The sequence below is a fragment of the Loxodonta africana genome, chromosome 11 (genome assembly GCF_030014295.1).
Source record: "Loxodonta africana isolate mLoxAfr1 chromosome 11, mLoxAfr1.hap2, whole genome shotgun sequence".
Classification (NCBI taxonomy): Eukaryota; Metazoa; Chordata; class Mammalia; order Proboscidea; family Elephantidae; genus Loxodonta; species Loxodonta africana.
In genome coordinates this window covers 18,393,842-18,420,261 of record NC_087352.1, presented here as the reverse complement: position 1 = coordinate 18,420,261, position 26,420 = coordinate 18,393,842, and the positions used below count along the sequence as shown (strand labels likewise).

The following is a 26,420-nucleotide window of genomic DNA, read 5'->3' as shown; positions in this document are numbered from 1 at the left end:
CCACACAATACAGGGAATGGTGGCCTGGCCATATTGATACATACATTTTTGGGGGGACGTAATTCAGTCCATGACACCTTGTATTGGGTGATTCTATAATTGCAGTGCAGACCGGAGGAAAAATGGAAGCCAGAAGGAGATTGTGGAGGCATGGGGGTCAGTGTGGATTCTGGGATGGGGAAGTGTTGGGGTGGCAGGCAGTGAGATGCAAGTTGAGACAAGGGTCAAGGGTCCAACAATAGCCTCAGAGTGGTAACTAAAGTCTCAGGACATGAGTTTAGTTCCGGTGCTGGGTGTTTCCATGACCCCTAAGCTCCTGGAACTTGTCCTGCTCATGCATCTTGAATTGGAACTTTGAGAAAGGAGGATTTCACATACCTGGTGGAGATGCAGCGGGGTCCAAGGGAATATAACTGACCTGCATAAAGGTTGTGAGACCCTGCAATGTGGGGGTGAATGAAAAATGTTTGGAGGGTGCTCAGGGGCCTGGAGTGGCATCGGGTACACGGGAGACCCCTGACTACACACCATGCAGGTACATTCTCAGCAGAACCTACCCTGGACATTGGGCTGAAGGACGTATGGGGAGCACAGATTCCAGGTGCCGAGGTCTTGAAGGGAGCCTACTGGGGAGACCATGGGGTTTATCCTGCCTAGGTGAGGTCCCCAATGGCCACAGGGTGTCTCCACGGGGGTGCTGACGAAGACCTTATCCTCCAACCAGCTTTCTGAGGACAAAGATATCTGTCTGACTTGTTCACTGTATGACCTACAACACCCGGTCTAGGGCCTGGCTGTCCACTCTCCCATAACTGCCTTGTACATTTTCAAATCAGCCTTTGTGAAACTCCCTCACCTGGATGTAAATTGAAATGTTACCTCTGTCTCTATCACCACCTAGTTATAGTGGCCCAGATTACTCGATAATGATTATGCTTTCCATGTGCCAACTGTGAGCACAAAAGCTCCTGTGCCTGGGTGTCTGAGTCATCTAGTGCTGCTATAACAGCAATACCACAAGTAGATGGCTTTAACAAGCAAAAAATTATTTTCTTAAAGTTCAGGAGGCTACAAGTCTGAATTCAAGGCACTGGATGTAGGGGAAGTCTTTCTGTCTCTCTGTCGGCTCTGGGGAAGGTCCTTGTCTCATCGGCTTCTGTTTCCTGGTTTCTTGCAGATCTCCTTGTGGCCTGGCATCTATCTTCCCACATCTCTGCTTGCTCCTTTGCTTGTTTAATCTCTATTAAATCTCAAAAGAGATTGATTTAAGACACACCTTACACTAATTCCGCCTCATTAGCATAACAAAAGACAACCCATTCCCCAGTGAAATTATAACCACAGGTATAAAAAAAAAATTAGAATTTACAACACACATTTCTGAGGGACACAATTCAATCCATAACATTCCACCCTTTGGCTCCCCAAATTCATGTCCTTGCCACGTGCAAAACACATTCACCCCATCACATCATACCAAAAGTCTTAAATCCACTCCAAATCCAAAATTTCATCTTCTGAATCATCTAAATCAAAGGGTGAGACTTTAGGCTCATTCCATTCTGGGGCAAATTCTTCTTCATCTGTGAACCTGTGAAATCCAGACTACAAGTAATTTGTTTCCAAAGTACAATGGTGGAAACAGGCACAAGGTAGCTATTTCCATTATAAATGGTAGAAATCAGAGGGAAAGAAGGGATAATGGGCACCAAGCAAGTCCAAAACCCAGCAGAACAAACTACATTAGTTCTCAATGTATTTTCAATTGAAAATAATCCTCTGTTCTCTGAGACCATCTGGGCGATGGGCCTACCCTCCGTAGTCTGGGTATTGGCTACACTCTCTGAATTCTATGCGGATGCCTCTCAGCACTGGACTTCAGCCTTGACATCCAGGCCTACTGGGATGACAACTCTGCTCTCTCAGTTTTGGGCGGTTCCATTCTCCTAGTCCATCTGAGTGGTGACCCCACCCACTCAGCCTCTGCAGGCCCCTTTCTTCTGCCTCTTTGGGCAGCAGGCCCATCCTCTTAGCCAAACTGAATGGCAGTCCCACACTCTGGATCCAAATTGGTGAAATTTTGACCTTTTGAAACCTAAGGTGCTATGGTTCTACCCTTTAAGATCCCAGAGGCTGTGGCCCCCACTCTTTAAGACCAATGCAGCTCTGCTTCCCATGCTCCTCCCAACAGTTCTGCTGTTGTCCAAGCTGCTCCAGGGATGGTTCTTTCCATTTCTTGGAGGACAACAGATGTAGCTCCTTTAACTTGTTTACTGCTTATAAAATTCCAAAAGGCAGACAGCTTTCCTCCCTTTTGTCCTGTCTCTGTACCCTTCAGTTTAAGCTAATGGGTTTTCTGCTGTGGTAGTTGGTTAGATTCATCAGTCACAGGTTTAATCTCTTTAGCAAAAGGTGTGTAGTCATGTCCTTGGTGAAAATTTTACAACAGTTGTTCTTAGGTTGTACAACAGAATTTTCCAAATCTTTAAGTTTTGTTTTCATTTTGCACAGTTCATTTTTAAGTCCATCTCTTTTCTCTCACATTTCATTGTAAGTGGCAAGGAGAAACCACGTGGCGCCTTTAAGATGTTGCTTAGAAATCTCATCAGCCAGATATCCAAGTTGATCACTTAGAAGTTCTACCTTCTAACAAACATTTGAACATAATTCAGACAAGTTCTTTGCCACCGCATAAAAAGCATTGCCCTACCTCCGTTGTCCAATCTCGTGTTCATCATTTCTTTTTAAAGCCTCACCAGAAACACATTTAATGTTCACATTTCAATGTTGCTGGTGCCATATGAGACTTTCTCCATAGCTCTCCTCACTTCCTTCTGAGCCCTCACCAGAATTGTCTATGATGTCCATAATTCTACCAACAGTCTCTTCAAGGCAATTTAAGCTTTTACTTTTAGGCACCTTAAAACTCTTCCAGCCTCTGCACGTTACCCAATTCCAAAACCACTTCCACATTTTGGGTATATGTTAGAGTAGCACCCGATTCTTGGTACCAAATTCTGTCTTAGTAATGTAGTGCTGCTATAACAGAAATACCACAAGTGGATGGCTTTAACGAACAGAAATTTGTTTTCTCACAGTTTAGGAGGCTAGACATTCAAATTCAGTGTGTTGACTCTAGGGGAAAGCTTTCCCTCTCTCTGTCAGCTCTGGAGGAAGGTCCTTATCTCTTCAGCTTCTGTTTCCTGGTCCCTTGGAGATATCCACGTGGCTCAGCATCTATCTTCACCCATCTCTGTTTGCTTCCTTGTTTAACTTCTTTTATATATCAAAAAATGGAGGCCTGGTGCAGTGGTTAAGAGCTATGGCTACAAACCAAAAGGTCAGCAGCTCGAATCTACCAGCCTCTCTTTGGAAACCTTATGGGGCAGTTCTACCCTGTCCTATAGAGTTGCTACGAGTTGGAATTGACTCGATGGCAACACGTTTCTTAATATATCAAAAGAGATTGACTTAAGACACACCCCACACTAAACCTGCCTCATTAACATAAAAACACAGCCTTTTCCCAGATTGGATTATGACCACAGCCATAGAGGTTAAGATTTACAACATATTTTGGGGGGACACAATTCAATCCTTAACTGGGGTGGGTCCAAGTTGATTCTGACCGGGGCCCGAGCACCATGTAATGGCTGAATACCTGCATCTCCCCCTCCCCAGGGTCTCTCCCCAAGGCTGTGTTGTCCTTGGTGTCCAAAGACCTGAATCTGACATGGGCGGCAACATGTCCTGTGGTGCCAGGACTTCTGGCTGCAGCCACATCTGTGCTGCTCAAGGAGAATGTGCAGCGTCCCCTGCAGGTGGTGAGCTCAGCGGAGCACAGCATTGACTTCCAGATTCCAGAAATTGCACCTTCCAGACGGGAACTTCAGCAGCCTGTACTTGGGGAATGGGAATGGGAGCGCCAAGTATGGGCTCAGTGAGGCTCTGGAGCTGCTTGTAGAGGGTAAGCTCCCCAGGTGTGGATACAGGAGAGGTGGGTTTGGAGCTGGGAAAACAGTTGGAGCAAGCATGGAGCCTGTGGAGATACCTGATATGGAACTCAGCACCGTCCAGTAGACCTTTCTGGAGCGATGGTAATGTTCTATATCTGTGCTGACCAATGTGGTAGACTCTGGGCACATGTGGCTGTTGAGCACTTTATTGTGGCTCACGTGACTGAGGACCTGATTTTTTTACAATTATCTTTAAATTAAATTGGTGTAAAACCCTAGGTGGCCAATGCAGTACCTCAGTCTACCTTCATGCCCTCAATCCTCCTCATGCATCTTTCCTCTCCACCCGGGAAGGCTTCAGAGGTGGGATCATATTGGGCAGTTCATTACACTGAATTTGGGGCTAGACCCTGCATGTCACAAGTCCCCTCTTTGTGGCCCGAGACCCTCAGGCTGGCAGTTGAGACGAGCAGTACATGCTGTCCTGCCTGTCCTCCATGTTTGCTCCCAAAGCCCTTGCTGGTGTTCATGGGGTGTGGTACCATGACTCCAGGAGCAGCACAACACTGCAGTGTGTGAGCCAACTCATAGAGATGCAATTTGAGCTCCTGCAAGCTGGAGACATAGTGCTCTCTAGCTGGTGTGCGTTGAACAGCTGCATAGCAGGTTTTATCCTGTCCAATGTGGCACCCCGGGACACAGGAAACTACAGCTGCCTCTAAGGGAATCATTCATCAGGTCTGAGGACAGTGACCCCATGGAGCTCCAGGCAGAGATCACTCTAAGGAGTCACCTCCACAGTGAGAATGCACCACTCTGTCTCTCACCTCCCAGTGCCCTTTCCTGCATTTCCTGCAGACTTGAAGACATGCACTCAGTCCTCCTTGAGGGGGTGGGGCTTCCATGCCCAAAGGGCAGAAGAACAGGGCCTGGGAGTGGGTTCACCACTAGGAGAATGGGGCTGCCTAAAGTTGAGGGAGCAGAGCTGCCATCTTCAGCAGAGATGAAGTGGAAGGTCCTCCACCCAGAATCCAGAGGGCATGGCCAACCCCCAAAGTATGGCGGGCAGAGCCATTGAGCAGATGGTCTCAGAGAATAGAGGATTATTTTCAAGCCTTGAGAGCTAAAGTAATTTTGCTCTGCTGGGTTTTGGATTTTGCTTGGTGCCTATTATCCCTTCTTTCCCTCTAATTTCTCCCTTTTGTAATGGAAATGTCTAATTGTGCCTGTTCCACCATTGTACTTTGGAGACAGATATTCTAGATTTCGCAGGTTCACAGATGAAGAAGAATTTTGCCCCAGGACAGAATATGCCTAAAGTCTCACCCACGTTTGATTTAGATGATTCAGAAGACGAGATTTTGAACTTGAAGTGTATTTAAAACCTTTGTGATACTATGATGGGGTGAATGTGTGGCAAGGACAAGAATTTTGAGGGGCCAAAAGGTGGAATGTTATGGATTGAATTGTGTCCCCCAGAAACACGTGTTGTAAATCGTAACCTCTATACCTGCGGTTCTAATCTCATTGGGGAATGGGTTGTCTTTGTTATATTAATGAGGCTGGGTTAGTGTAAGGTGTATCTTGAGACAATCTCTTTTGATATTTATAAAAGAGATTAAATAAGTGAACAGAGCAGAGATGGGGGAAAAGAGATGCCAAGCCACATTAAGATTCCCCAGGAGCAGAAGCTCAGAACAGACAAGGACCTTGTTCCGGAGCCAACAAAGAGAGAAAGCCTTCCCCTAAAGTCAGCACCGTGAATTTAGACTTCTAGCCTCCTAAACTGTGAGAAAATAAATTTTTGTTTGTTAAAACCACCCATTTGTGGTACTTCTGTTTTAGAAGCGATAGATAACTAAGACAGCTCAATAGATTTCTTTGGGTAGTATTGACACCTTAACAATATTAAGTTTTCCAGTCTATGGGTATGGAATCCCCTTCCATTTATTCAAATCTTCTTTAATCTTTTTGGTAATGTTTTATAGCTCTCAGTGTCTAAGTCTCTCACCTCGTCAACTTTTTCCTAAGTATTTTATTTTTTACATGTTATTGTAAATAAAATTTTTTTCTTAACTTCCTTTTCAGAATGCTCATTGCTTATGCATATAACTTTTGAACACGGTGTTTAAACTATATGTCCCTAGTCTATAGATTTAAAAAAATGCAAGAAAATATCAAACCAATCTGTTATACAAGCAAAATTTATGCACCTGGGTAATGGCAAATGGTGGTGGTGGTGTGTGAACATCCAGGCACAGCTGTTTGGCGTGTGGAAGACCATCTGGCAATATGTATTCAATCAAATATGTGCACGTGCTGTTATCAAGGAATTCTGCTCCTGGGAATCTGTCCCAAAAATATGTCCCTTAAAGTCCATATGAGGATGTGTACAAACACATTTACTGCAGATCTGTTTGTGTTGAGTGGAGGCTACCTGGATGTCCATCACAGGAAGAAGGAATGGGTAAAAGATAGAGAATGCCATAGAACATTGCTCAGCAATAAGAAAGAATGGATGAAATGTACACAGAGCTACAAGGATGTATCCAAAAAGTACAGAGCTCATGAAAAAATTAAAATGGAATGAGATACAGAATGTAGAATAATTTCTGTAACTTTTTAAAATTAGTAGAAAAGGCTATACATGTGGCGTTAACACAATCAAACAAAAAGGTAACTTTAAATTTATTAGAATATTTGTGTATACCACAGGCAGGGTGTGGAGAAGAATGGAAATGGTGTGAGTGGTGTCACTAGGGCTGGTGTCACCTAATGCAGTAACTCATGGTGTCACCCCCCCCATGGACCTCCTCTTATACCAGACCACGCAGAATCCTTAGTAACGTTTTTTGTGCTAATACCAAACCAAAAACCAAACCCATTGCCGTCAAGTGGATACCAACTCGTAGCGACCCTATTGGACAGAGTAGAACTGCCTCATAGGGTTTCCAAGGAGTGGCTGGTTGATTTGGTTAGCAGCCAAACACTTAACCACTCCGCCACCAGGGCCTCTTTGTACTAATATTACTGGCAAATTGTAATTTAAGCATATCAATCCTTCTTTTCCTTTAATTACTACTTCATTCTCAAAAAAGTTATTGATATAGGTTCAGAAACACTAATTACCACAATATTATAGCTAAAACACCAGAAATTTGGACAAAATCAGGGACTATAAAAACACCACCAGCAGCGAAAACAACAGCCCATCCTAGTAGCCCGTGTAGACGAAACTACGTGATTGGAAGCACTATTGTAACTGAGTAATAATGACAGCTCTGACCTGAGCACATTAGAAGGTTCAAAAAGTAAATTAGCATAGAGTTTTAGCCTTGTAGGTATATTGATACATGTAAGCTGGGCTTACGAAAAATGTTTTAGTTGTTATAAGTAACTACAGGGATATTTTTACAAAAAAATAACAAATTTCTGTTGAAACACTGCACAAAAGTTTTATAGACAGTCATTTTGGTGTCACCCCTTCTGACAGCATCACTTGGTACGGTCCATACCCTCTGAACTCCTCTAGTGATGCCACTGGTCTATGGGGGGAAATTCATTTAATAAAAAAGGCTACAAAGGCCTTATAAATACCAGTGATGCAGATGTGCCTTGAACAGAGAGTTCAATCTCTGCAAATGAGTCATAAAATAAAACAAAATAGGAATACAAGGAAAGTTTGTCAACTTGATAAAGGGTACCTACTGAAGATACAGCAGATAGCATTCTAAATGGTAAAACATTAAATATATTTCTTCTAAATTTAGAAACTGGAATTCCTAGCCAGCACAATAGGAAGAAAAATGACAAAAAGCAAAGCATTGCAAAAGAAGAAATAAAACTGGTTTCATTCTCAGATAATACTGCATCTATGTAGAAAACATAAAAGAAGTGACAGGCGGATAGTAGGTGCTCAATAAAAAAGTAAATAAGCAAAAATCAAGTTAATTTCTATGCAACAGGCAGAAATGTGCTAAAATGAAATAGCATTTACAATAATATTAAAAAAAACACAAGGTACAGAAGAATAGTTCTAACAACCTCCACGAAGAAAATTTTAAGGTCTTATTGAAAGACAGTAAAGAACATATAATTAATGGAGAAATATACTATGTTCATGGATTAAAAAAAACAAACACTGCTGTCAAGTTGATTCTGACTCATAGCGACCTCATAGGGTTTCTGAGGCTGTAAATCTCTATGAAAGCAGACTGTCACATCTTTCTCCCTTGGAGCTGCTGGTGGTTTCAAACTGCTGACCTTTCTATCACTTTAACCACTGTACCACCAGAGCTCCTTCATGTTCATAGATAGGGGAACTCAATATTCCAAAGATAGTTGTTCTCTACAAATAAAGGATTCCAAGCAATCTTAATGACAAATTCAACATGGAATTTCATGGAGTATGAGAAGCTGATGCTAAAATGTATAAGAAGAACAAATGATCGAGACACCATCTAAAATATAAGGTTGGAGGACTTTTCATCCAAAACAGGAGGACTCATAAAATCACCTCTGGTTTGAGCTGCCAAAGGATGGGGCTTGAATTGCCTTTTCCATCCCACATCTAACTTCCATTTTTCTTGCAAATGTCTCCATGTCCTGACTCACGTTATACCCTTTTCCTGGAATGCTTACTCAGGTATTTCCAGGAACACGTGCCCAAATACTTCAAGGATCATGGATAATCCCTCCCATTCTAGTAAGTTTTCTCTGAATTCTGCCTAAGTATAACAAATCATACACCCACTGTAAGCCCTGTTTACAAGGGGTCTGTTACAGACTAAATTGTGTCCTTCAAAAAGATATGCGGAAGTCCTTGTGCCTATGAATGTAACCTTGTTTGGAAATAGGATCTTTTCAGACATTACCAGTTAAATTAACATGAGGTCAAAATGGAGTAGGATGAGTCCTAATCCAGCATGGGTGGTGTCCTCCTAAACATGGAGAAGAAACACAAAGACCCAGAGGGGAGACGGCCATGTGAAGACGGAGGCAGAGAGTGGAGTGATGCATCTATAAGACAATGAACACCAAGAATTGCCAGAAATTAGCAGAAGATGGAAGAGGCCAGAAGAGATCTTCTCATAGAGTCTTCAGAGACAGCATAGTCCTGCCTACACCTTAAATTTGAACTTTCTAGGCTCCAGAACTGTGAGGGAATGAAATTGTTTTTGTTTTGTTTTTTTGAGCCGAGTTTCCAGTACTTTGTTACAGAAGCCCCAGGAAACTAGCACAGGATTGCTTAAGACTAACCTCTGTGTTGGGGAAAGGATTGTCTTTCCAATAAATTAGATGTCCATGGGTGAAAAAAGTGGATCTTGATCTCTACCTCACGCCATACAAAAATATCAACTGCAGACAGCTTGCAGAGAGACGCACTAGAGAACTGTTTCAGCAGAGAGCTGTCCGAGGTCCTATTCAAGATCTGTAAGCGCTGTACCAGCAAGGAGCCTTGCTGCTCCCAGAACCGCATCAGCAGGGAGCAGATCTGCTCCAGTGGCTGTCCTGGGCAAGAGCTGCCCCGATTGCCAAAGTGCAGTGCAATGGATTGCTTTTGTATGGCCTTTCCTGCCATGGTCTTGTTAAGTGATTGGGTGGGAATACGAAGACAAGGTAATTGTGTTGCCAAGTGGAAACCCCGGGTTCTGCTTGGTACTCCTCATCTCAGCCAGTAACTAGAGACTGAGGTGGGAGAGTAGAAAGGCATCTTTATTTCACTGCACAAGGAAAGTAGTTGATGCTGCTGCCACCAAGACTCCTCAGTGAGGGCAAGGGGAAAAGTTACTTTCAAGGGGTTTACAAGTAGGAAGTTCATACACGTTACATCAGCAACATTTTTAATTATAATACACTATGAGTCAGAATCGACTCGACAGCACTGGGTTTGGGTTTTTGTTTGGACACAGGTACAATGGGGTTTACATATAACTTCACGCCTCCCATGTTCAGAAAATGGTGGTTAAACTCCACCCAGAGCCGGAGAGGTTACTACACATGAGGTATTTAATGAGGTAAAAGGTTATCCTGAATGTCAGCATGGGACCTAAACTGGTTTCTGCCAATTTCCTCTAGTTTGGAGGAAGCAGTAAGGAGAGGGGAACCAGGATTCTAATGTAAAACTATGGGGGCATGCCAAGCAAGCTTCTTGAAACCAAAAAAAAAAACCAAACCCGTTGCCGTCGCTTGAGGCAGTGGAATTTTCCGCAGCCTGGGGACCTCTGTCTTAACTGTGGCCCACAAAGGGGATTGGATAGTTGCTAATAATGCAAGTGAAGTTCATGGCACCTGTGTAGGGGTAGGACTATGCACATAAGGCCTATAGAACCCTAAAGAAGGGACTGGTCAGTTCTGCTATCTTGCGAGGCTTAAAATGGCCATCTCAGAGGTGGGAGGAGGCGATCTCATCACCACCAAGGAAAAAGAGCCAGGAGTGCAGCATGTCCTTTGAACCCAGGATCCCCGCACTGAGAAGCTCCTGGAATGAGGAGACCATAAAAGAGAGAGAGATGGAACTGTAACAATGAAGATGGTGAGAAGCAGTAGCTGAGAAAGGGCAGCAGGAGAGACCGGGCAGGAGACAGCACAGTGGGCTTCCCAGCCCACGGTGCAAGAATGATGAGTGCTTTGGGCCAAGGCTAACTGGTGGAGTGGGGTGCCTCTGGGCACTTATCGGCAGAGCTAAAAGAGCTTTGTAACACTTGCTCGAGCAGGGCAGAGGCCGAGGGGCCAGAGAGAGGCATGGCTGCGGGAATAGCTGAGAAGAGGCTGTTTTGATCAAAGAACTGTACCCTGAGCATTCCTGAAACTGAGCTGTAACTTACTTCCATAATAAACCCCATAACAGTGAACACGGTCTATGAGTGCTGTGCAGCCATTGCGATGAATTACTAAACCCAGCAGAGAAGTAGAAAGTGCCGTGGGAGAGATGGTTGGTGTCAGAATTGGTAAAGACAGTGGAGACAGGAGGCATGTCTGACCACCACCTCACAGGAAGCAGCCTTGGGTTATTGATCTTGATTCTCCTTCCCCTTTGTGAAGTCAAAGGAGGTCAGACACCTCCACCACGCCATTGTTAAATGAAGGGAGGCATGTGCCCTCTACTTCAAGGGCCTTTCCAGACCTTGTTCATATACCTCTTCCTGATGCTGAGTCTGGGTTGTACACTATTACTTCTAGTTCTATCCTGTTCTGGTTATATCCTTTTTATTACCCTAATAAACCACATAAACATAAGTATAGTCTGTGAGCTCTGTGAAATGTTACAGCAAATTACTGAACCCAACAGACAAAAGGAGCCCTGGTGGTATAGTGGTTAAGCACTCGCTGCTAACTTAAAGTTTGGTGGTTTGAACCTACCCAGTGGCTCCAAGGGAGAAAGACCTGGAGATCTGCTTCCATAAAGATCACAGCTTAGAACACCATGTGGGGCAGTTCTATCCTGTCACATGGGGCTGTTATGAGTTGGAATCGACTTGATGGCACCTAACAGCAACAACATCAGAGAAAAAGATGGCTGTGAAGGGGAAGGGGTGGGTCTGGTGTCAGAGGTAATGGAGAAGTTGGAAAGCGGGGATATAATTGACCTCCACCTCATAGGAACTAGCTCGATGCTGATTTCTATTCCTGTAGTTATTCTCTCAAAGGAGCCCTGGTGGTGCAGTGGTTAAGTGCTCAGCTGCTAACCAAAAGGTCGGTGGTTCAAACCTACCAGGTGCTCTCTGGGAGAAAGATGTGGCAGTCAGCTTCCCTAAAAATTACAGTCTTGGAAAGCCGATGGGGCCATTCTACTCCATCCTACAGGGTCGCTATGAGTTGGAATTGACTCTACAGCACCAGGTTTTTAGTTATCCTTTCACAGATGTAATTAGTTAATTTAATACTGGATTAGGGTGGCCTGAAATCCAGTAGGACTAGTGTCCTTACAAGAGAAGGAGAAGAGACATGGAGACACCCAGCGAGGGGAAGGCCATGTGAAGATAGAGGAAGAGACTGGAGTGATGTGACTACAAGTCAAAGAAGGCCAAGAGTGAACAGCTGACACTAGAAACAGGGAGGGAGAGAGGCATGGAACAGATTCTCTCCCTCAGGGCCTCCAGAAGGAACTAACACTGCCAGCACTTGGATTTGGGACTTCTAGTCCCCAAATTTTGAGAGAATAAATTTCTGTTGTTACAAGGCACCTGGTGTGTGGTATTTTGTTACAACAGCACTGGGAGAGAACTTCAGTTAGGGAAAAAGCAGAGAGAGAGAACGGAGGTTGAGAAAGAGAAAAATGAGAAATGGTGGAGGGTCAGAGGAATCAGGCAAAGAAGAGGAGAAACACAGCAGACCAGACGGGGAGGGTGTTGTGTCAGGGCCACCCTCTCCAGAGACAGCCCCATGGCTTCCAGGCACCCCCATCCATTCCTCTGCTCCTTTCCTGCTTCCCAAGCCCCTCTTCATCCGAGCAGGGGTCTCCGTGTGGTCAAGACTCACCTTTCCCGGTCAGCTCCACGGAGTCACTGACCCAGGACCAGGACTTGGGGCTTTTATAGCAGCACCAGTAGATGCCCCTGGTGTCTGCTGTCACCTTCCTCAGGGGAAACTGGTGCTCATAGGTTAAGAAAGCCGACGTGGCCAGGAATGTGTGCCATACTGTCCTGCAGTAGCTGGAAAACTTCGGTCTCTGGAAGGTCAGGCATATTAGACTCACATTGTCCCAGAGATGGACAAGCGATTCTGCCTCAGACCAAAAAGTTGGCTTGTCATCTAAAACTAGGAAGAACCAGTGTTAGGGGTTCCCCAGGGTGTGGGGAGAAGTCGGAGGTTTTCTAAGGCCACTGCCTGCCCCTCCCCCACCCCATGACCATGCTGACTCCCGAGGCTGTCCAGATCCTACTGTGTAATTCAGCCTCCATCAAGGTGCCCCAGGAGGACCCTGTGGGAGACAAGGTGTTGTGAAAACAAGTCCCGCACCCCAGCAGGGCCCTGAGAGTCTGGCTTATCCCCTGCAGATGCACAGCTCTCACCCAGAAGCAGCAGGCCTGTGACCAGGAGCCACAGAGTCCTCCCCTGTCCAGCAGCTCCTGCTTCCTACCCCGAGCGTGGCAGGGGTCCTGGCCAGAGTCTCGGTCCTTCAGCAAAGAAGAAAGAGCAGCTCTGGCTGGGGTGCTGGGAGGAGATTGAGGGCCCGTGCAGGGCTGTTTGTCTCCTGGGGCCACAGGGCTGGGCCTCAGATGGCAGCGACCGTGAGAGGTGGGGTAGGGGCAGCCCCCAGGGCTGAAATCCTAACTACTCACCATGTGGGCTCACACCTGGACTCCTCTCTCTCTGAGCCTTCTTTTGCACAGAGTCACTGGGACATCATCCCTGCTCTCAAGTGTCCAGTTGCTGACCCCATATCAGCTCAGTGCTGTATAATCCAGACCTCACTTACCTTCTAACACTTGTGGTTGCCTGAATAATAGCTCCCAAAGACGTCCATGTTGTCATCCCAGGAACCTGTAAGTGTGTTACTTCAAGTGGCAAAAGGGACACTGCAGATGTGACTAAGTCAAGGATGTTGAGTTGGGAATTATCCTGGGTTATCTGGATCTACCACTCATCTGTCAGTTTGTTGTACTGTGGTGACTTGCTTGTTAGTGTGATGCTGGAAGCTATGCCACAGGTATTTCAAATACCAGCAGGGTCACCCATGGTGGACAGGTTTCAGCAGAGCTTCCAGGCTAAGACAGACTAGGAAGAAAGACCTGGTGATTTACTTGTGAAAAAACTGGCCAGTGAAAACCTTATGAATAGGGGCAGAACATTGTCTGATATAGTGCTGCTTCCAGTGCTATATGAGCCCCTCAGGTTGGAAGGCACTTAAAATACAACTGGGAAAGAGCTGCCACCTAAAAGCAGAGTTGACCTTAATGACATGGATACAGTAAAGCTTTTAGGACCTTCATTTGCTGATGCAGCAGGACTCAAAATGAGAAGGAACGGCTGCAAACTTCCATTAATAATTGAAATGGAGGTACAAAGTATGAAATCTAGAAAAATTGGGAATTGTCAAAAATGAAATTTGGAACGCTCGAAGATCAATATCCTAGGCATTGGTGAGCTGAAATGGACTGACACTGGCCATTTTGAATCGGACAATCACACTGTCTACTATGCCAGGAATAACAAATTGAAGCGGAATGGCACCATATTCATCGTCAAAAAGAACATTTCAAGATCTATCCTGAAGTACAACACTGTCGGTGACAAGATGATATCCATACGTCTACAAGGAAAGCCAGATAATACAACTATTATTCAGATTTACTCACCAACCACTAATGCCAAAGATGAGGAAACTGAAGATTTTATCAGCATTCAACTGGGTGGATCATAACAAATTACAGATAATATTGCCAAGAATGTGAATTCCAGAAGCCTTAGTTGTGCTCACGTGGAAACTGTACATAGATTAAGAGGCAGTTGTTTGAACAGAACAAGGGGATACTGCATGGCTTCCAATCAGGAAAGGCATGTGTCAGGGTTGTACCCTTTTCCCGTAGTTATTCTATATGTATGCTAAGCAAATAATCCCCAGAAGCTGGACTATATAAAGAAGAATAGGGCGTCAGCATTGGAGACAGACTCATTAACTATCTGTGTTATGCAGATGACACCACCTTGTTTGCTGAAAGCGAAGAGGACTTGATGCATTTACTGATGAAGATCAAAGACTTCAGTATGTATTACACCTCAACATTAAGAAAACAAAAATCCTCATAACTGTACCAATAAGCAAAATCGTGATAAATGAAGAAGATACTGACATCAAATATTTCATTTTACTTGGATGCGCAATCAACGCCCCTGGAAGCAGCAGTCAAGAAAGCAATCGACGTATTCCAAAACCAAACCCAGTGCTGTCGAGTCGATTCCGACTCATAGCGACCCTACAGGACAGAGTAGAACTGCCCCATAGAGTTTCCAAGGAGCACCTGGAGGATTCGAACTGCTGACCCTTTGGTTAGCAGCCGTGGCACTTAACCACTACACCACCAGGGTTTCCAAACGACATATTGCATTGGGCAAATCTGCTGCAAAAGACCTCTTTAAAGTGTTGAAAAGCAAAGATGTAACCCTGAGGACTAACGTGCTCCTGATCCAAACCATGGTATTTTCAATTGCCTCATGTACATTCGAAAGCTGAACAATGAATAAGGAAAACGGAAGAAGAACTGATGCATTTGAATTATGTTGTGGACAAACAATATTGAATATACCATGGACTGCCAGAAGAACAAACAAATCTTTCTTGGAAGAAGTACAGCCAGAATCCTCCTTAGAAACAAGGATGGTGAGACTTGTCTCACCTACTTTGGACATGTTATCAGGAGGGATCAGTCCCTGAAGAAGGACATCATGCTTGGTAGAGGGTCTACGAGAGTGAGGAAGACCCTCAAGGAGATAGACTGACACAGTGGCTGCAACCATGGGCTCAAGCTTAACGATTGTGAAAATGATGCACGACCAGGCAGCGTTTCCTCCTGTTGTACATGGGGTTGCTATGAGTGGGAACAGACTGGGTGATACCTAATAACAACAACAACAACATTGTTTGATTGGAGCCCTGGTGGTGCAGTGGTTAAGAGCTCAGCTGCTAACCAAACGGTCGTCAGTTGAAACCACCAGCCGCTCCTTGGAAACCCTATGGGGCAGTTCAACTCTGTCCTAGTGGGTTGCTATTAGTCAGAATCGACTCCACGGCTACGAGTTTGGTTTATTGTTTGATTTACTTCGTTTCTTAAAAATGGTAATGATCCACCCGTGGATATCTACTCATATTTTGGAAAATCTCTCTTCGGAAAGGTCTGAGCACACGTCCCACCGTCTAGGGTACTTCAGCTTTTCATCCCCGTTGATGCTTGGTGGGACTATATTTCCCAAAGTGCCTCGGGGTGAGTGCGGAGCAGGAATGAGCTCTGATTGGAAGCCGCCAAGCTCTGACCTCATTTCCAGGGGCGTGAATTCCAGGCTTGCTGGAAAATGTAGGCAAAATCCCTCGAGAAGAGGAGGCGGCTTGGACGTATCTTGCGTGGGTCTCCCTGTGGCTGCTGGGAAACGTGGTTCTGGGAAGGAGATAGTGGGCTTTCAGCTATTCCTCCTGGGATTTGTAGTCCTAGCAAAGCCCTACGAGATCCCTCGTTCTTCCTCCTCCAGCCAGGTGGTCTTGGCCTCGCTACTCTTGCTCTACCACTTCCCAGGGATCCCTGATCACATTGATCCCAACCATCTGCTGAGGCCTTCCATGGTACTCGCTGTGGCCTCTCAAACCGCAGGCACACTGCTGAGAGCCAAGGATGGGACATCAGCAAACCGTGGCCTGCTGAGGCCCCAGAGGGCTTCCTGGAGGAGGGGGCAGGGCTCCCACACGCAGGCCTGAGTCACGAATCACCCTCAAATGCCAGGCCTGAGTCACGACTCAGCCTCAACTGCTGCGAACAGGCGTGCTGATCTGATGCGTAAACAGTCCTTGCAGATGTCCTCCACTCCCCGCTTTGGACTTCACTGGTGCTGGGGAGACATGGCAACCCCTGACCCAGAGGTGGAGTCGCACATTGACCATACAGTAGCACCTAGAGTGATAGGGGCTGTAATAGGGGAAGCCTAGGACCCGGTGAGAGCCCAGAGGAGGTGGATGGCCCAGCCTGGTGGAGCCTGATGGGGAGGAAGGGAAAGAGAAGCAGTTCAAGCATCTGACTGGACTCAGCGTCCCCATCATGGCTCCACACAGGCATCTTCCTTCATTCAAAGTACTCCCAGGGTCCCCCAGTCTGGTGTGGGAGTAACAGCCAGCTTAATCAGGGCTGGATCAGGAGAGGTGCCAGCAGCTCTGGGATCCCAAAGAGGGCATCTAACCCTGCCTGAGGCAGGGTTGGGTGGAGTTGTTCAGGGTGATGTGTTAGGCTGATTCTTAGTGGTCTTCACCCAGCAGAGAAGGGGTTGGAGAACTGGGACCTTCACACATGCAAAGACACAGTGTCAGCAGACAGCCCTACAGAACTGAAGATGAGGCTGACTTGCCAAGCGGTGAGTGTGGCAAAGACCCCTCTATGTCCAGCACTATAGCAACCCTACAAAACAGAATAGAACTGCCCCAAAGGGTTTCCAAGGAACGCCTGGTGGATTCGAACTACCAACCTTTTGGTTAGCAGCTGTAGCTCTTAACCACTATGCCACCAGGACTTCCGTTCTAAGAGGTAGATATTATTATCCCCATTGTACAGATGGTGACACTGAGGCACAGTGAGTTATGTCTTGCTTGTCCATGTTTGCCCAGTAGGTTAAGTGGCAGAAGCCAAATTGGAACCTGGGCTGTCTGACTCCAGAATCCAAGCTGGTAGTCATTGCACTGTCCTACCCACATACTTTCCAGAACATCTGGGCAACAGTAGGTGCTTAGTCAATGTCTGCCTAATCTGTCCTCTTGGTGCCCTCAGTACATCCTCCTGCCCCACCCCCACCCATCCCAAGAAACTGAAGCTCAGAGTAGGAAGAATTTTGACCTGAGGTCTTCAGTCCCCCCAGTGAAACCTTCCTGACCTGAAGCCATGCACACTCCATTCTGCACCTCCTATGGGGCTGTGGAAGGAGCCCTGGTGGTGCAGTTATTAAAATGCTCAGCTGCTAACCATGGGAGAAAGATGTGGCAGTCTGCTTCTATAAAGATTATAGCCTTGGAAACCCTATGGGGCAGTCCTACTCTGTCATATAGGGTTAGTGAGTTGGAATCGACTCAACAGCAGTGGGTTTGGTTTTGGCTTGGTTTGGGAGTCCCTGGATGATACAAGGAGCCCTGGTGGTGCAGTGGTTAAGAGCTATGGCTGCTAACCAAAAGGTTGGCAGTTCAAATCCACCAGCTGTTCCTTGGAAACCATGTTAGGCAGTTCTACTCTGTCCTATAGGGTCACCATGAGTCAGAATCGACTTAATGGCAATGAGTTAGGTTTTTGGGGGGGTGATACAAATGGTTAACACCCTTGGCTGCCTACTAAAAGGTTGGTGGTTTGAGTTCACACAGAGGCACCTCAGAAAAAAAAAAAAAAAAAACAGAAAAAAGGCCTGGCAATCTACTTCTGAAAAATCAGCCACTGAAAACCCTACGGAGCACATTTCTACTCTGACACACATGGGGTCGCCATGAGTCAGAGTTGACTTGACAGCAACCGGTATGGGGTTTTGGTGCTAAGCACTGACTCCTAAAAGGACTGGGGAGGGGAGCAGTTCCCTTCTAGAGATGACAGCGGTAGCTCATTCTTCCCATTGGTGGATCCAATGGAGTTACTTTAGTTGGGTGGTACCATGGCTGAAGGAGGGGAAGGGCCAGGTGTGAGGACAGACAGAGTCACACATCTGCTCCCTCCCTGCGTTCCATGACCATGTCAGGGTCAGTTAATGGGAGTAATTCCAAAGGAAGAGGGCCTTTCCCAAAGAGTGCTGTCTGTGATGCTGGGGCCCAGGCTGGTGACCTCCTGGACATCCTCACTGTGCCCAGACAATAGAGATATGAAAGATGTTGACAGGAAGGTAGTGTGGGGCTTGTGTTCAACCATTTCCCAAATGCTCACTTCCCTGGCCTCACTTGAGCATCGGCCATACCGGGGCTGGGGGAGGGGGGTGACTGTGCCCATGTTTCAGATAAGGAAACTGAGGCTCAGAGAGGGGAAGTGACTGACCTATGCTCTTCCAGACAGGAAGTAGGGGAAAGTGTTGGCAGGGAACCTGAGCTTTTCAATTTGGTGCTTGTGTATGATGGACCCTTAAGTTTATGTCTCAACACATGCCCTTGGGGATCAGGGTAGGGCATAGGCGGTGTCTCTCACCTCAGACCAAAGCCAGATATTACATGAAAAGACACCATCTGTCTGGTGAAACAAGTTTGAGACACACGGTGTGGTGCAGTGAATCACTTAATATAGCCCTTTTAGACATGCATGGTCTTGTAACTCCCATACAGTGATTGGGTGTGACTATGCAAATAAGGTGCTTGTGGCCCATCAAGGGAGCCCTGGTGGTGCAGTCGTTAAGAGCTTGGCTGTTAACCAAGTGGTCAGCAGTTCGAATTCACCAGCCACTCCTTGCAAACTTTTTGGGGGCAGTTCTACTCTGTCCTGTAGGGTCACTATGAGTTGGAATTGACTCCATAGCAATGGGTTTTTTGTTTTTTTGTTTGGTTCAGTCCATCAGGGAGATCGGACAGCTTGCTAACAATGCAAATAAGGTGCATGGAACCCTTGCCAGGGTGGGACCACACAAATAAGGTGTATGGAACCCTAATGAAGGGATTGGTCAGTTTTGCCATCCCACTAAGCTTAAAATGAGCCATCCCAGAGTTAGGAAGAGGGGGGACCTCACTACCACCAAGAAAGCCAGGAGTGGAGTGTGTCCTTTGGACCTGGGATTCCTACATTGAGAACCTCCTAGACCTGGGAGACAGAGAGCTGTAACACCAGAGAAGGCTTGAGATAGTGAGAAGCAGCAGCAAGTAGCAGAAAAACAGCAGCAGCAGAACCAGGAGACCAGCACAAGGCAGTGTGGTGGGCTTCCAAGCAGGTGGCTAGTGGGTGAGCTGACCCACAGGGTGAAAGAGCTGAGTGCCTTTGGGCAGAAGTCCTGCTGCCAGAGAGGGGTGCCTCTAGGCACTTATCAACAGAGCTAAAAGACCTTTGTAACACTTGCCTGAGCAGGGCAGAGGCCAGGCTGAGGGCCAAGAAAGGAAGCCTGTCCTGAAGAGGCTGAGAGGAGGCTGTACTTAGGAGGCCAGGAGGAGCCCCACATGGCTGAGAGAAGACAGAGAGAGCTGTCCTGCACTGAAGAAGGGAGACTTCGCCTACATGCTTCTTGACCCTCATCCCAAGTTATAGCCTGTTGATCCTGAGTTGTAACCTGGTACTTCCCTAATAAACCCCATAATCTTGAGTATTGTCTATGAGTTCTGTGTGGCCACTGCAACGAATTATGGAACCCAGTAGAGAAGTAGAGAGTGCCGTGGGAGGGATAGCTAGTGTCAGAATTGGTAAAAAGGTTGGAAATAGATCTGACCTCCACCTCATAGGCTTGGGCTGTTCATCTTGATTCTCTCCTCCCTCTTGTGAAGGCAGATGAGGAGGTGTCATGACACCATACCACATCATTTTTACACACTGGTTAAGCAAAATTAAATAAACTCTTTCTTGCAGGGCTTGTCAGAGTCTTTAGCTCCTCCATGTTTCCCAGACCTCTTTTCCCTGTTCCATGGCCACGGACAATGAACGACAGACCTTGGGACCCAACTGCCACCAGTGGGGGCACTTCCGGGATGGAGGTGTCTGCTAGCAGTGTGCACGCGTGTACTCCAGGAATCAGTGTGGGAAAACAGATGACCATGTGTACATACGCAAATATATTCTCCATCACTGATTCTGGGACTCGTGTTGTTGTGTGCAGATAGCGACACTATATGGCAAAGCAGAACTGCCCCATGGGGTTACCTAGGCTGTAATGTTTATGGGAGCAGATAGCCAGGTCTTTCTCCTGCGGAGCAGGAACTGCTGGGTGGGTTCCAACCGCTGAAATGCGCGCCTAACCACTGCGCCATCAGGGCTCCTTAGTTCAAATACCTGTAAAGGCAAGACAGGACAGGAGCCCAAAGGTTAAGGTCTTGCTGTTCCAGGCCTCTCCTCAGGCTGCTCAAGTCAGATTCCACAAGGCTTTATTGGCGCCAGACCTAGCCTGGTGCTCGCTGCTCCAAGGGCAGCCAAGGGCAAGGAAGGGGTCCCGGCCTGCAGGTGCTCCAGCCGAGGAACACACTTCCGTCGGCCGGCAGAGAGGGAGGGCAGGGCGTCCTGGAAGGGCGCACGGCGCCGGTCGGCCCGCTAGAAGGGGAACTCGCAGACGTAGTAGAGGCGCCGCTCGCAGTCGTGGTCCCACCACGAACCATCGTCCGAGGTCTGCGCCACACAGTTTTCGAGTGTGCCGCCGTTGGGCTGGTCCGGGCTGAGCGGGTGCGGCGCGGCGCTGGGCTGGGGCCGGGGAGCGCGGTGCCAGGCGAAGAAGGACACGCGCTGGCCGTTCTCGAAGAGGTAGAGGCCCTCGGCGCGCCGGTCGTGCACGCCCAGCCACACGGGCCAGTTGTAAGGCGCGAGCGCCGCGCGCAGATAACGGGACAGCGCGTCCATCTGCTGTTTGTCGGCCGGTTGCGCCAGGCTCCCGCCCCGCGCCACGCAGCGCGCCTGAGCCGTCGCCTGCGCCTCGAAGTCGCGCGAGAGGAGGAAGCACTTGTGGCCCAGGCGAACCCCCTTCAAGCAGCCTGTAAGCGAGATGGAAAAAGGAGGGGCGGGGTCAGAGTCCCCGGGGGGCGGGGGAAGGCGGAGTCAGAGCCTCTGGGGGCGGGGCTGGGGGGAGGTGGAGTGAGAACTGCTCGGCCTCCAGGGGTGGGGCCAGACTGTCCCCGGAGGAACTGGAGGGGGCGTGGCGCCGGCTGACTGGGGTCTGCGCCGCCAAAAGCTGCGAGCGCCTCCTCCAGTGCCCCTCCTGCTCTCCGCATTCACCCTTCCAGCTGTTCTACCCTCCCCATCTGCCAACGCACACCAAATCTCCAGGGACCCTTTGCCCCTGACACTCCGGGTCCCCCTTTAGCCTCAGAACTCCCCCCCCGACTAGCCTCCCACCTCGCCCCGGTCGCCCACTTTTCCCCCGCCGGGTCTGGCGCGGACTCACCCTCCAAGCGGCCGTGCTGGCGCTCTGCGCGGCTCTGCGCCTCCTGCAGGGTTTGCACAGCGTCGCGGGTGTCGCCCGCCGCTTCCCGCAGCTGACGCAGCCCCCGGGTCAGTTCGGCCACGCGGGTGTCCAACGTGTGCAGACGGACGTGCAGCTGGTGCAGGCCAGCGTCCAGGCCGGCCAGGCGGCCCACTGCGGAGCGAAGGGGTGTGCGCTGGGTGGGGGCTAGGAGCGGGTTCCGGGACCCGAGTACTTGGGGAGGGGCGGGGTGAACACCTGGGGCTCCCAGGGACGAGACTAGGGGGACCCCAGGACTTCTGGAAGGTAGGGCTCAGTGGCCGGGGCTGCGGAAAGGTCACCAGACAGTGGATTGTGGGTTCATTTTTGTGAAAGTGGTCACCGAGGCCTGGGGACAGGGCGGGGCTTCTGGGTACTCACGAATGTAAGAGATGGCGTCCTCAGGGGTGGGAGAAGGGCTGGGGCTGGAGGAGGGAGTCAGGGTTGCTTCTTCCTCCTCTTCCTCTCCCTGTCCATCCTCCTCTGCCCCCTGGGCCTCTCTGCCCTCAGAGGTTCTGGAAAGACTTTCATCCCCTCTCCCAGCAGGCAGCCCCAGGGCCTCCTGTAAATGCTGGAGCAGGCGAGAGGAGGTCAGGGCCGCTGGACCATACCCCCCCATTCCCCACCCTCCCCTTGCCAGCCCTGAACTTTAACTTGCTCTCTGAGCCAGAGTCCTTTCTCTGATCCCGTCACCCCTATCCTCTGTGCCTATTTCTTTAACTCTGGAATTCCCCCCTCTGGAGCCTAGGACTCCCCCATACAGACCCAACACACCCCAGCTCACCTTCAGCATCAGGGCCTCCCTTTCCCGTTCCTCCTCCTGGGAGCCTCCCCAGCCTCCCTCCCACTCCCTCTCAGCTTCCTGAGCCCCATGGCCATAGCCAAGAAGCTGGGGGACCACCAAGGCCCCAAGGAGCCAGGCTGTCCTCATCGGACTAGGCTTGTGGCACCCAAGGCCACAGACGTCCTGCTGTCTATAGGAGTCTCTGGAGACTGGACTGTGCCCTGCCCTGTCTGCAGGTCACTGGCTCCCTGGTCCCTGCCTCTCCCAGCTTCTCTGGACTCCTGTCCCTCTCCTCCCAATTCCTGTCTCTGTTCGTTTGTCTCCTCTGTGTGTGTCTCTCCCCGCCCCTCTTGGCTCCCCGGAGGCCTGCCTCTGTGGCCGGAAACCTCCAACGTTCCAAAGCCTGGATCCGCCTGCCTTTGGTCTCCTTCACACACACCCCTCTTTCCACTTTCCAGAGCTCGGTCCCTCCCTGCTCCTTCCTTTCTACCCTGGCTCAGAGGGCCAGGAAGAGCCTGGGACTGGCTTTCTTCGAGGGTGGCAGGCCCAGCCTGGGCCAGCACCAGGGCCCCTCAGGACCAGGCAATGGTTTGGCCCTGTCCCCTTCCCCTCTCTCCCACCCCCAGCCATTCCTGAGGAAGGGGTTTCAGCTAAGGTTGTTATTACCCCCAGCCACCATCGCCCACACATCCCAAGAGAGAGATCTCTCCAACCAGTCTCAGGCTCCAGGGTGACTCCTGCCCTCAAATCTCCTATTCCCACCCTCCAAGCCCTTGTCCCAGGTGCGTGTATGTGAGTGAGTTATGCCTGTGGGGACACATATGTGCCCCAGGGTTCATTTACCACATTTTACTGAATGCCTCCTGCAGACCAGACCCGGGCCAGGCCGTGCTGGGTACTCCAGCTGCTCACGGACAAGTGGACTTGGACAGACAGTCCGACTTGGTGAGAGGCTGGGGCTGAGGGGTAGTAGAGGAGGTGGGGGTGGAGGAGGGAGCAAGCAGGGAAAGGTAGGGTCAGGACAGGTTCCTTCAGAAGGTGGAGGAGATGCTGGGCTCATGGAGAGCTCTGAGCATTTGGCAAGGTGCCTGTCTCCTGCCTGGACCACTGCAGTCGCCTCCTCCCTGCTCTCCCCCTCCTTCCTCCAGAGCCCCTCCAATCCACGATGCTTGCCGCAGCCAGAGCAATCTTTCCCACCAGTAAGTCAGATCACGTCACTCCCCACTCCCCTGCGCCCCCAGCTTCCCATCAGATGCAGGAGTGGAGCCAAACCCAGCCTGGCTAGCCTGGCTGAGCTGGGGAAGATGAACCCTTTGCACCATCTCCCCTCCCCTCGCCCCCCAGCTCCAGCCACACTGGTCTCTGCTATTTACAGAATGCCAAGTTCACCCCCACTCCAGAGCCTTTGTGCCAGCCATTGCCTCCTCCTACACGCTCTTTGCCCAATTTCTTCTCATTGTTGAGGGCTTTCTGCCCACCTTAGGTCCCTGCATGGTGCAAATGGTTTGGGTTTGCATGTGACTACTACTGCCCTGGTGGTGCAACAGTTAAGTGCTCGGCTGCTAACCGAAAGGTTGACGGTTTGAACCCACCTAGCGGCTCCATGAGAGACACAGCTTAGGAAACCCTATGGGGCAGTTCTACTCTGTCAACGGGGTCACTAAGAGTCAGAATTGACTCCATGGCACCTAACAAAACAACACTAATTGAAGGTGACAGTTTGAATCCACCCAAAGGTGATTTGGAAGAAAGGCCTGGTGATCTGCTTCCATAAATCTTACAGCCAAGAAAACCCTAGGAGCTCAGCTCTACCCGGTACCCCAGGGGGCTGCCGTGAATTGGAACCGACTCAGCAGCAGTGGGTTGGGTTTCAGTTTTTCTGCCCACCTCATTTAAAGAAACTTCCCCTCCACAAGTTGTTTCTGTGTCTGGGGTGTCCTGGGGTCTCCGTGAGTCAGAATCAACTTGAGGGCACCCCGGTCTTGTTTTTTCAGAGGAGTCCCTAGGTGGTGCAAACAGCTAATGCACTTGGCTGCTAACCAGAAGGTCAGAGGTTCAAGTCCACCCAGAGACACGTTGGAAGAAAGACCTGGGAATCTATGTCCAAAAGACCGCAGCTATTGAAAACTCTACGGAGCACAGTTCTACTCTGACGCCCTGGGGTCTCCATGAGTCAGACTGGGCTCTGCAGCAGCTGGTTTAACTGTTCCAGAATAGCTCAGGGGCTGTAAGCTGGTTAAAATTGGGGGTCTGGGGAAGCATCCTGAGGCTGTGTTTCCTGGCAGGGTAAGAGCTTGACCAAAGGTCAGTCTCCCTAGCCTCCCTCCCACCCCCCTCTTGGCCCCTCTGAGCCCCACAGCTAAAGCCAAGGAACTGGGGGACCATCAGGGCTCCGAGGAGCCAGGCTGCCTGCATTAGACTGGACTTGACACACCCAAGGTCGCAGATGGGCTGTTCAGGTGACACCCCGAGTCTCCTGTAGTAGGTGGCGGTGGCAGTGGGGGAGGAGGTGGAGAGGCCAAGCCTGCTCCAGCCAGGCCTGGTGAGTCATCCAGGGCTTCCCCAGCCACGGCTGAGCTGGTTTTGCCAACAAGCATGGAGCACCCTAGCCAGGGATCACGGGGCCCACTTGTCAAAGGACGAAACCAAGGCTCAGGGAGGGGAGACTGTGGCCTTCTGGAGGTCACCAGCATGGCGGCAGCTAGCCAAGGTTTCTGGCTCTGAGCAAGAGCAGGGCATCTGCCCTCAGCTGCCGGGAGCCCCAGGAGGGGCCTTGGAAATGAACACATCCAGCCTTCGGTTTTCCAAGAAAGCTTGCTACACAGCAAAGGGCAGTGTGACCTTGGTAGGCTGCTCACTAGAGCCCCAGCCTCTCAGGGCCCAGAACCCCTGCATAGGCCCGGAAAGGCCTTGTAAACTGTAGAGGGCTGTGCAACCTCTTTCACTGCTGGCACCAACACGGGCAGCTGTTCTCTCCCCAGGCCCAGCTGCTCACCACCTGGGCCGGGTGTGCATCAAAAGCAGGTCTTTCTGCTCTAGCTCATGGTGGTGGTGGTTGGGGGGGGGGGCGGGAACTCTGGAGTGCTTGTAGCTGTAGGTACACCCAGAGGGTGCCTGGAACTGTAGGTGCCTGTGCTCAAGCTGGTGGCCTTGGAGGTCCTGTTGGGGCTGGGGAGACAGGTGGCAGCCTGGGCCCCCAGGACGTGCACTCACTGCCCTCTGACACCTGCCCTGTGCCTGTGGGTGTGTTCTGGGCATGAATGAGCTATCTGCATACACTATGTGTGCTGTGTGCATGTGTGCACATGCGAGCTGGATATGTCTGTATATGCATGGGATGAATGAGAATGTGCAACTACGTGTGTGCCAGGCAGGATGGACTAGTGGTTGAGTGACAGCTTTAGAGCCAGCCTGCTTGGCACCACCTCTGCCTAGCTGTGTGACCTCAGGCAAGTTACTTGGTCTCTCTGAGTCTCAGTTTCCCCTTCTATAAAATGGGGATGATCAAATTTCCTCACCCATAGGGTTGTGTGAGGAGTAGATGAGTTAACCCAGAGCCTGGCACACAGGAAGGTCTCTGTAAATGTCAGCTATATTGTCACGAAGGGGAGCTAGGCCATGGCTGTGGTGGGCATCTGAATTCGTGTGTGCGTAAGTACCTGAGTGACAGGTGGGGAATGAGTGAGCTGGGAATGCATGCATCCATCCCTTACAGCTGGGTGCCTCCTGTTTCGGGCTGGAGATCTGGGCATGAATGTGGCGATTTGCGCTGTGAGGAATGGGGGATTACATGTGCGTGCGCACAGGCAGCAGGTTTGCTGTGGCCCATGAGCTGATATGCCTGTGTTCAAGCTGGGTGGGTTTGGGTAAGGTGCACCCAGGTGCATTGTGTTTGGGTG

The 26,420-nt window shown here is 49.5% G+C and overlaps 1 protein-coding gene across 1 annotated transcript; it reads right to left on the bottom strand.

The window, feature by feature from the left end:
- Positions 1–20,656: 20,656 nt before the first annotated feature.
- Positions 20,657–23,263, bottom strand: CLEC11A (C-type lectin domain containing 11A). Its single transcript, XM_064294080.1, has 4 exons — positions 22,522–23,263; positions 22,119–22,308; positions 21,681–21,872; positions 20,657–21,270 (listed from the first exon to the last, which is right to left on the bottom strand). The coding sequence occupies exons 1-4, from the start codon at positions 22,666–22,668 to the stop codon at positions 20,837–20,839; spliced, it is 963 nt and encodes a 320-aa protein (XP_064150150.1). The 5' UTR covers positions 22,669–23,263; the 3' UTR covers positions 20,657–20,836.
- Positions 23,264–26,420: the final 3,157 nt, after the last annotated feature.